This window comes from Lytechinus variegatus, chromosome 2 (genome assembly GCF_018143015.1).
Source record: "Lytechinus variegatus isolate NC3 chromosome 2, Lvar_3.0, whole genome shotgun sequence".
Lineage (NCBI taxonomy): Eukaryota > Metazoa > Echinodermata > Echinoidea > Temnopleuroida > Toxopneustidae > Lytechinus > Lytechinus variegatus.
Genome location: NC_054741.1, coordinates 9,760,967 through 9,772,645, shown reverse-complemented (window position 1 = coordinate 9,772,645; position 11,679 = coordinate 9,760,967). Strand labels below are relative to the sequence as shown.

The 11,679-nt window shown below is 36.8% G+C and overlaps 1 protein-coding gene across 3 annotated transcripts in view; it reads left to right on the top strand.

Moving 5' to 3' along the window:
* The first annotated feature begins 325 nt into the window (after positions 1-325).
* Positions 326-11,679, top strand: part of LOC121407264 (casein kinase II subunit alpha-like) — a 37,958-nt gene continuing 26,604 nt past the window's right edge. For all 3 annotated transcript variants that reach the window (XR_005968898.1, XM_041598243.1, XM_041598242.1), the window contains exons 1-2: positions 326-1,063; positions 10,406-10,517. Coding sequence is in view for 2 of the 3 variants with exons in the window: in XM_041598243.1 (XP_041454177.1) it covers positions 969-1,063; positions 10,406-10,517 (207 nt within the window). In the remaining variant the exon portion in view is untranslated. The remainder of the gene's footprint in view (positions 1,064-10,405; positions 10,518-11,679) is intronic.

Here is an 11,679-nt window from a genome sequence, read left to right as displayed (position 1 = left end):
TTTTTTTACATGTATTATTATTATTCTTTTTAAAATAAAAAAGACCGCAAAATTGGTTTTCCTTCATGAGTAGAGCCTAGAGGGAGACATTTCAGAATGGTGTTTCATGATTCTCTGGAGCTAGCTGGCGATCCGATATGGATGGAACCCATAGAGATGTACATCTCTATGATGGAACATGTACATCTCTATGATGGAACCTGAACGGTGCGTGTGTATGTTTTCTGCAGCATTGTACTGTACTGTGTGTGCGTCTAACTATCGCGCTCGCGCTGGCCATGGCGCGCGCGGGCGGGCGGGCGGGCGGGCGCGACGCGCGCATTCACGCTGCGCTGATAAAATAATGGTGGTTCTGCTGTGAGAGGTCATCTTTCGCCATCTTGCGAGAAGCCGGGAAATTCTATGACAATATTGGATGTGAAACTTAGTTGAAGAACAGTAGTTTGTGTATATTTATTGATAAATCAACCCTTAATTTTTGAGGTATTTCTCGTGAACAGCAACGGGTTACATCATTGTATTCGACTCGAAAAGTGGTAAAATGATCAGGCAGTGAAAGGCGGGGTGTGAAATAAATTTGCAGTTCTCAAAAGAGCGCACCAGGCCCATTGACTATTGCATGGATATGTGGCTGTGTAGTGCTCCAGCACGAGGCCGTAATGAGTGACAAGTTTTGTGCACAAAGTCTGGAGTAAAGAAGGGCGTGTTTCTGAATATTCTTCCTTAATTTGGTCGAAATTTGGCGTCAACCGATAATTCGTGCTTCTCGAGGAGCTTGGAGGCTTCTCAGAAGGAGTACATTTGTACCTGTTTCAAGCTATTCACATTTTCTTGGGGTCAATCCAAGCCCTACTGGCCGAGGAGGTCACCACCCATTCAGTCCATTTTCATTTGTGCCAACTTTGTGTGGGCACAGTGCTGTATGTTCCAGCCTGGCGAATTTTGTAGAAAACAAGCCGAACTCCAAGATGGCCAGCATGAGCAGGGCGAGGGTTTATGCTGACGTCAACTCTCATAGACCTAGAGAATACTGGGACTATGAATCACATGTTGTTGAATGGGGGTAAGAAATGCTTTTCACAAAGTTCAAGCTAATTTAAATCAAGGCATAGGCAACCAAGGCAAGGGGTTGATATTGATTGATGTGTAACTAACGGTACTACTAGTAAAAGTGGTACTTTTATGCGTAACTTATTGAATGAATTGAAAACTTTCATTTTAAACTTTATTTCCCTTAGCATGTACAGTATGAATGATGTGGGTGGGGTGTCAACGTTTCTGACACATCTTTGTCTTTTGTCAATTTTGAAGCATTTTAGTATTTTATCTTTAATTACTTTAATGATCTGTTATTCTTCATTTTTGTTCTCTATAATATTGCCTAACATTTTGTACTAGTAAAAATCAAAACTTTGCTCGTTACATGTAACTTCTCCAAACGGCTGATTAAAATCGATCGTCTGGACCAGTCACATGTATTATAAGGTTGGCAATGTTTGGCTTATTTTCTCTTGTTCCTGGGGACAAATTTATGTTTCCTTTTTTTTACACTGTCAGTTTCCAGTACTACTATTCATCATATAACTTTGATGTGAAGTAAATTTAATTCTCTTTATCATGTGTTATAGAATAAAGTTAGACTTTATTGTTGAATGACAGTTTTCGTGCAATTTTACTTTCAACCAAATACCAACAGAGAGCCTCCACAAAAATGCTCAAAATTAGAGTTTTGTTTGAGTGCTCTCTTGAATAATAAAAAAAAATGATCCCCAAGGTACTAATGAAAAATAATCACAACTATATGGAAATAAGTATTTTGGGTTACAAAAATGATATATTTCAAAGAATTTTTAAAATGTTTGTTGTGTACATGTACTGCAATCCTGCATAGATCTACATGTAGATTCCCCAAAGGCAGGGTGGTTGCAGTGATTGCCTTTCAGTGGTGCATTACAAATTCAATTTATAAGAACTAATGAGATGACATGTTAGCAGAAATGGGGTCTACGTCTAGGCCTAATCATCTTTTAACATGATAGTGTTGACATGACAGTGTCTCAACGTTACGCATTAGGCAGGCCAGCGTTACGGGCATTTCAGTGTTGGGCCCTCTACGTACATAGCATTAGCAAAGACATGAAAGGATTCGCTTCTTCCAGCTACATAAACGTGTACATGTAGGTCTACATGTATGTTCATTTTTCATTTGAAGTGTTAAAAAAACAGACCTGTTGGGTGTTTCATTAAGCTATTCGTAAGTTAAGAGTGACTTTCAGAACGACTGGTGATCCTGTCTTGTTGTAAATGGTATATTCATAGGCGATGGTTTAGCGCGTAAGAAAGGATCACCAGTCGTTCTTAAAGTCGCTCTTAACTTACAAACAGCTTTATGAAACGGCCCCCTGAATTTGTATTAATGGACTTGGCCTACATGTACATACTTGCAAATTTTTATGCGTTGGGGAAACCTTGACTTTGCATGGAGATAGCCATGCCCCCTGGCCCCAAAGTTCAGGGCTTTATAGTGAAAGAATCCTTGCTGTTTTGTGATTGCATGCATCATGTACACTTGTCATGTCCTGCAGCATGATGATTAAAAAGTAGCCAGGAGCAGGACATCTAGCTTGTCAGCTGTCATGGAAGATGAAATGTTAAAAAGAAAATAATGTCAAAGGGGCAAAGTTCCCCTCTATGACATTTTTTTTCAAATTCAGTGTAAATTTAAAAAAAATGAAGGTAAACTGTTATTCAATTTTTTATTTTCTTAATACTAAAATTCAAATCTTTAAAAGCAATCTGATTTTAACTGCACAATATTTCTGCATCTGCAACAGCCAATGTCTTTGTCCCAGGGTGCATTTCATGAAGCAAGTAGACAACTGCTGCATTACAAGCTACTGATCCTTGCATCTAATTTGCTGAGAGCAAATTTGTTGGTAAAAAAACCGCTGTATGCTTCATGAGATGCTGTGGTCTTGCCAGCTTAGAAGGGCATGAAAATTATCTTCTAAAAAGGCTGTACTCTGACATTGGGATATATCCATCATTTACCATTGTTACATTGATATTTTGAAGTATTTCATGAACCATGAAGAATCAATTATGTTTGTATTGTTGCCATAGTAAGACGAAATCGAATTTTATTACAAGTTGTACAAGTTTAGAAAAAATGTGGCAATGTTCTAAATAGTTCAAAATGATGATATTACAAGTTACATGTCGTTATTCAGTATGACTGGGGGCTGATAGAACTGAACATTTCCAGCAAATCCAGTAAATAATTGATGTACAAGCAAAGATATGCATATTTGTGTAACACAAAAAGGGTTCTTTGAATAATCCAGCAAATGATTGATGGTAAACTACATGTACATGTAAGTTTCCACACAAATGTTTTTGAATATTAAAGCAGTACCTGTTCATGTTTTAAAATGCAAAATTGGCCAAATGCTACACCTTCGTGTACCTGTAGTGTAGATCTTTGATGAATAAATTACCGGTATTGCCTATTAAAGCTACATGTAGAGTTAATAGTTAGGCCTTCAATAAATGCTAATGAACAATGGTTCACTGTATTATTGTATATGTAGTTGTGCTTTACTATCAGTTTTCTTGTTGTACAGAGTCCTTGTGGGGACCGTTTCATGAAGTGAGCACTGACAACTTGTCTTTCTCTGACAGTTGCCATGGTAACAGAAGTTAGTACCTCTCAGCCAATCAAAACCAAGGATTTCACTGAAATTGTCAGCTTTGACAATTTATTCAGCACTGACAACTTTCATGAAACACCCCCAGGTCCATTGCTTTTGGTTACTATGTTTAAATCTTCAGTAGATCTAGATGTAGAGAGAACAGGACAAACTGCCCTTTACCTGCTTTCTGCAAAACTTTAAGTAAAATCAAAACCTAGTAGAAATACTGTAGAAGTCAGGGATCCCTATCTTATTCTTCCTATCAAAGATCTTCACTACATGTACTGCGTGCATACCAAGCAAGCATTGGTGAGCGATTGTCTAGTTTCAGCAATTAAGTTGGGACTATCCATACCATCATGAAAATAAAATTTTGTGTAACGTGTTAAGTACAATTGAATTTCTACACTTTGTTTTACCTGTATGCCTTGGATAGCCAGAGCAATGAGCATCTTTCCTATTAACTACATGTATTCATATGGCCCCTGGTAATGGGCCTATTGCCTGTATGATTAAAGCCATGTTCCATTTGGCCAATCGCAATGGCTTATTCAACATTTTCAAAAGATATATTGAAATGGATTGGAATAATGAGTCAGTGATTAGCACATTTGAGAGGAAAATAAACTTGGGAGAGGTGTCAATAAACCCGACTCAAAAATAGCAAATTGAAGATATTTGGGGGGGGGTGGGGAGGGGGCTTTGGGGAGAAATACATGCAGTTATTATAGATGAAATATGGTCAAAACAAAATAGAATTAACGTACATATGTATTCTATCTACATGTACATTTAGATTTCTTCTAAATTGATCATACATTGTAGATGCATAATCTAACAATTTAGATTCAGAATTATATAAGAAAATTGTATGCAAACTTTACAATTGTACAATATACAAATTTCACTGAACACATAGATCTACAAAAGTGCATCCTAGAAAAAAGGAAACCGGGATTCCCATGTCTTTTTTCTTCAAATCCAAATGTTTTGTGATACCCGGTATTTCAATTACATTGTCATACAATTCAATCATTCTACTTAATTTTGATGTCTTAACATGAAACAAACACTTCATGCATTACTGAACAAGACAAGTTTGAAATATTAATGTCAAAACCAATTTGGGCAGAACAATTGAACAAGATTGGTTCATGGTGAGAAGACTGCTTATTTGGCGATTAGCTCAATAGGATTTCTTTTGTATTCTTTAAGTTTCTCTCACTGATCCAGTCCTTTACGTTTATAATTTTGTGGAGCTCGATAAATTGCTCTCCTTATTTTTTTGAGGAGCTCAATTGAGCTCCTCAGAATCGCTCTCCTTGAGCTCAAATCAATTCAATACATGCATGATAAATTGTAGATTTTTCTTAACATCGTGTTGCCATGAAAATCTACAAATGGGACTACAATATTTACCAAGTTTAAATTCAAATCAGAGTCGGGGAAAGAGATGAATATTCTTCATTTTTCTGATAGTTTTCAACTAAATCAAAATAATTTCAAGGAATTATGGAAAATAGATGGCCATTTCATGGATTTAAAGATGTAAAATGTGAATTTTTTTTTTAGGAGCGCGATTTTTTGCTCTCCTTTTTTTTTTAGGAGCGCAGTAGGAGTGCCGGCGCGATCGCGCTCCTCAAAAATGAAGGTCTGCTGATCCCTGAAAAGAGAGTGTATGTACAGATTCACACGTGAGTTTTTGCACAAATAGTTTCTGATATGCCTTAATATTTATTGTTTGTAATCCGCCATGCATGAACGATTTGCTAATTGTCTCGAATTAAAGATGAGATTCCATTCTTATCAAATTTATGGTACAAACATAATTAATAATTGTGAAATCTATCTCTAACGGATTTCCTTTTTTGTTGGATGCACGGTATAGATAGACTGCAATACATGAACATGTAGAATTATTGGCTGGGTGAATGCCAGGTGCCCTTATCAGTGTAATTAAAAAAACCCTGGCCTGTCGGCCTCTAAACTTGTCTGGTAGTCGCCAAAGAATGACACCATTCTCAAATTCACATCCGTGATAAAAGGATGATAAAATACGAATAGATTGACTATGAAGCAGTTAGTATTGATCTGATAAAAGTGGGGTGATTCATTATGTGTATAATGTGATGTTGCTACATTGCACACTTTAACAAATAAATCATTTGTTTGAATATCAATTAGCATAATTCATATTAAGATTGTCAGTTTTATTGTCTCACCTGCGAAGCAAAGTGAGACTATAGGCGCCGCTTTTCCGACGGCGGCGGTGACGGCGGCGGCGGCGGCGTCAACATCAAATCTTAACCTGAGGTTAAGTTTTTGAAATGACGTCATAACTTAGAAACTATATGGACCTAGTTAATAAAACTTGGCCATAAGGTTAATCAAGTATTACTGAACATCCTATTAGAGTTTCATGTCACATGACCAAGGTCAAAGGTCATTTAGGGTCAATGAACTTAGACCATGTTGGAGGAATCAACATCGAAATCTTAACCTGAGGTTAAGTTTTTGAAATGTCATCATAACTTAGAAAATATATGGACCTAGTTCATGAAACTTGGACATAAGGTTAATCAAGTATCACTGAACATCCTGCATGAGTTTCACGTCACATGACCAAGGTCAAAGGTCATTTAGGGTCAATGAACTTTGGCCGAATTGGGGATATCTGTTGAATTCCCATCATAACTTTGAAAGTTTATGGATCTGATTCATGAAACTTGGACATAATAGTAATCAAGCATCACTGAAAATTTTGTGCAAGTTTCAGGTCTCATGATTAAGGTCAAAGGTCATTTATGGTCAATGAACTTTGGCCGAATCGGGGGTATCTGTTGAATTACCATCATAACTTTGAAAGTTTATTGGTCTAGTTCATTAAACTTGTACATTAGAGTAATCAAGTATCACTGAACATCCTGTGCGCGTTTCAGGTCACATGACCAAGGTCAAAGGTCAATGAACTTTGGCTGAATTGGGTGTATCTGTTGAATTACCATCATAACTTTGAAAGTTTATGGATCTGATTCATGAAACTTGTACATAAGAGTAATCAAGTATCACTGAACATCCTGTTCGAGTTTCAGGTCACATGATCAAGGTCAAAGGTCATGTAAGGTCAATGAACTTTGGCCATGTTGGTTTTTTGTTGAATAACCATCATATCTCTAAGTTTATTGGTCTAGTTCATAAAAAGTGGACATAAGAGTAACCATGTATCACTGAACATCTTGTGCGAGTTAGAGTAGTATTCAAAGTCAGCACTGCTGCTATATTGAACCGCGTGATGCAGGTGAGACGGCCAGAGGCATTCCACTTGTTTTGTACTGCATTATACAAAATTTCAAGGGATTTTATGTAGGCCCTATTTTCCCCCCTATAGTTTTTGTTATGATGAAATTCGGATACTCAGAGTCAAAAATAATTGTAGATATTTCTTTTGAAATCCCATGATTGTTACAAACAATAAGATAATCTGCTTCGTGTAAGACGTAGACCTACATGTCACACTTTTTTGTCTAAGAAAATTACATAGATGGGAAATATACTAAATCAAATGTTCATTTATTATTCAAAATAGATGATCTTTCAGATTGTCTCCATTTGACAGATGTTGAATAACAATTATTGTACTTTACCAATGCTCTGTTACATCTACATTTATCACCGGTACCAAATTTGATTTCTGTAAGAACAACACTTTTTACAGCCAATTGTACATGTAATGTACATGAACATACAGATTTGTGCACTGTTATTTATACAGTGTTGTGATTATGGCCACCAGCATTCCCCATCCAAGAAAGAATGTTGAGATGACACAGATAAAATTGTTTTGACAATTCGTTTCCTAGTTGAGCAATTGTATTCTAAACATCTACATGTATGTGCATGTTTGAATGAATGAATTTGTGTGAAATTATGCCTTATGGATTGCAGATATTTGTGTGTTTACCACACAGTGAATTGAATATTATCTGCTGTCCAGCCAGTCATTGTTTAAAATATTTCCATATTTACTAAAAAAATTCACATGCATAAAGGAAAACTTGTACATAAATATGTGTGTATGTCTCACACATGTTTTGTCTCCTGTTTTGTAACCTGAATACATGTAGAAGTATCTCATATTTACATTCAGTGTACATGTTTTGCTGAAGACTCTCAGTCAGACTTATTGTTCAATTGATTGTATCCTTTCTGTTGGTGTGCTTTTGACTATTCAGTTGTCTTCATTCTCCAATATCTGCCAAACATGTAATGAATGATACTGAGGCAAGTATCAGTGGTATTAATTTGTAGCATTGTATTTGTAACAAGCGTCGACCAGCCGTACTTACTGTCGCAGCTATGTGCATGCCTTCAATATTAATCATGGGTAGATGACTTAAAAGATCATATGGCTTATCTGAGTCAAAGCATACCCAAAGTCCAAGCAAAGACCTTACATATAGAAGCTACTAAAGGCAACGAGATTCATTGTTGTGCATTTGATGTAGTCAGTATAATGTATGAAGGCCTATGTGCCTGATGTACAGTACATGTAGGCATTAAATTCTTGTATGTTTCCAATCTTGTGCTACATGTCAGACCAATTTTTGTATGAAAAAGGGTTGTAGATCAATCCTTATGTGTTGATTTTCTGTATTCTATCTACAGTACATGTTTGTACGTATATAGGCCGTATGATGTAGGCCAATTTGTTTTCTTTTTATATGTATGTACCTTTTTTCTATAAGACTTGTACCCTAATTCTTTTCCTGTTTAAAAACAATGGTTTTTAAAGAATGTTTTCTTCAATTTTTTTTCCTTCAATGTTTATTTGTAGTCAAATCGTATGTACTTTGCACTCTTTAAATACATGACTATGTATGAAATATTTAACTACTACCCCGTACCCCCCCCAAAAAAAAACTTCAGTATGGTGATCATAATGGTCCGTCTCATTCTATCTGCACAGTGCATACATGTACCTCCCAAAAATCTGTAAATGTACAGTGTAAAATTAATTATTTTGTATAATTTGATGAGGTGATATGTGAATTGTGATGCGTCTCCCTTAAATACCTTCACAACTTCACAATATCATGGGATGTCAAATCAATGGTACTCTCTGAGTTCATGTTTAGTGCATATGCTCATCTCACCTGTCAGCTTTCCCCTTGTTTACCCGACCTTTAAGAAAGAGGTTAGTCTCTTGGAAACCCCCTCACTTGCAGCAGGCTGTGTCATTTGTTGTTTTCTCGGAAGTAGAAGTGTTCCAAATGTACATGATCAATGCGATCAGTTTCTGAAAGTGGAGTAGGCTACAGTAGGACTACATTATCTAGAGAGCTTATTTTAGCCCTGTTTGAGTACATGTACATGAAAATCATAATTTCCCAGGTTTCAAAGGTTAGCAGGTATTTACTGAAGAATTGAGAATTCCATTTAAAGATTTTTCTGAGGCCTGTTCACAGACAAAAATGCAATTAAGCATGACTTGTTTTTCAACAATTGATAATTGAAAGCACTTTTTTTTATTAGTGCTTGATTTTTTTTTTTTTTTTTTTTTGCTATCAAACACAACACTTTCTTCAAGGATCCCTGACCTTCCACCCCCTCCCCACAAAAAAAATCTGGGATTTTTAAATTGTGAGTTGAACAAATTTAGAGATAGGCTACAGTGTAATTGATATCTAAAATTTCAGTTAGAATTCTAAAATTGGTGGGGGGGGGGGTGATGTAACTTTACAATATGCAAGAAAAGTGCTTATCTATTCAATTTTTATGATATAAAAAAGGAAAAACTCATCCTCAATTTGTTGTGTCTGAACATAAAGGGCAGTTAAGGGCTTTTTTGCACTGGCCAGGTGCGCTGAAGTGTGGTGCACTGACACAACGAATTGTCTTCTATGCTGATTAGTTCCACCCACCCTAGTACAATCCAGTCACCTGAACCAATATCCCCTTAATAAATGTATGTTACAAGAGAAAAAGAATACATGGATGGATTTATTTTCCCCCTTGCAATGTCAGATTGTAGCCAACTCATTTATGTGACATCATATACTTTACATACTATTCTCTACCTATTTCTACTATCCACCATTGCCCTCACATCACATGTCATCCATGTGTTGATGTATTTAGAGAATGGTGTATATTTAGAGTTTACTGGATTTAACGGGCATGTTAAAGGAAAGCTGCACTTCCAGGGACCATCTTGTGAGTGATATTAAACTCTGCCAGCACTGGTAACTTCAGACTGTAACCTTGTTTTCGCACAGGACAAGCTTGTATGTATCATATACCCAGTTAACATTCTGGATGGACCAGAGGTCAATGATCAATTAAGCAAGAGATGTAAGCCCAGGCAAAACATGGCCCCATCTGATGATACTCCCTGTCGACCCCCATCACTCTGTGATGCAGATTCCTCAGATATGCTAGATGCAGGCACCCTACCAGTCATTAAAACACATACAGTACAAGATACGGTACTGCCTCCAGACTGGATATACATGTATGAATGTCTATTCGATTAAGAGTGAACAGTCTGTGTCCGTGAGAGCCAACTCCTGCTCTCTGTGACTTGTCTGTTGCAGTGTCATTTATCCTCTCCATGTACACATTGTGGGGGTGGAAGGGACCATGTCCTCTGCAATCAAGGGTTGCATCATCGCCTTAATGGCCGTTCTTTTCTTTTTCTTCCAATGTTGTTGCAGGCAACAGGATGACTATCAGATCGTCAGGAAGCTGGGAAGGGGGAAGTACAGTGAGGTCTTTGAGGCAGTTAATATCACCAGCAATGAAAAGTGTGTGATCAAAATCTTGAAGGTGAGTTGATCTTGATCTACATGAATTACTTTCCGAAAGAAACTGACAAGACATTCACATTGATAAATCTAAAAATGAATAGTAAATTTGGACGAGAGATATGTTATTTGCATAGGTTACATATTCACATAGAATCATATCCAGAAAATTGAAGACCAAATGTAACACGTGTGCTCAGTTACAATTGCTCATCTTGTAAAGAATTTTTCTTTTTTTTTATAATAAAAGTAAAGTTTTCTTTACTCTGACAGTTTATTCAATTTTGCCAATTCTGTGGAATGTTTCTGAACTTATATAATGATTAATGAATTAATTCTGAACTATTTCTTTTGTGTGAAATGAAATACAGACTTATTTCAAATAAGAGCACTTGATTGAATTACAATAAATGTAAGATGCAACAATAGTAATTCTACATGTTCAGGGGGAAATCCCCCCCCCCCTTGCATTCAAAGTAGATTTTGACAGTGGTACATTATATTTTGATGGGGGTGTGCCTCATGAAGCCACATAATGGGGGGTCCAAGGAACTGATTACAAGATGTAAAATTGGGGAAACTTGGATCTATCGGGCAGCGCAAAAGACTCTGGAAACGCATATCGATGTGTGTAGGCGCTGTGCACCTCGATAGAGCATGCGTTATTTGTGTAGTGAGCCCTCTTCGTTTAGTTGACTGCAGTCCATCTCTCGCTTTTATATTGGATCACCAGTATATGCCACGGCCAGTGCCCTGCTATTGCAAGGTGCTTTCGGTGCACATTTAGGGCCACCAATTAGGAAGTAACCTAGATAGTGTGAATTACTGGCTCAGGACCCAGTGTGTACCGGTATGTATGCGAACAGATATGTTTCATAAGAGGGGTATTTTGAGCAGGACTGAGCAGAAGTAAGTATTTAGAGTACTGAAATCAAGGTCTAGAAAAAGGAGTTGATGTAAAAACAGCATGTCCCTGTACCACATTATACCATACATGAGTGTTCCCCTCCCACACACACACACACACACACAGGTAATAAAATAGAATAGAAATAGTAAGTGGACGACATCATTATTCCCCTTATTTGCATACTTGCCAGGATTTGCATTTTTTTATTATTAAAGTGAACCTTTAAAATATCTTATCACTCTTAATCATCTCTATCTCCATCAAATTTTGATGA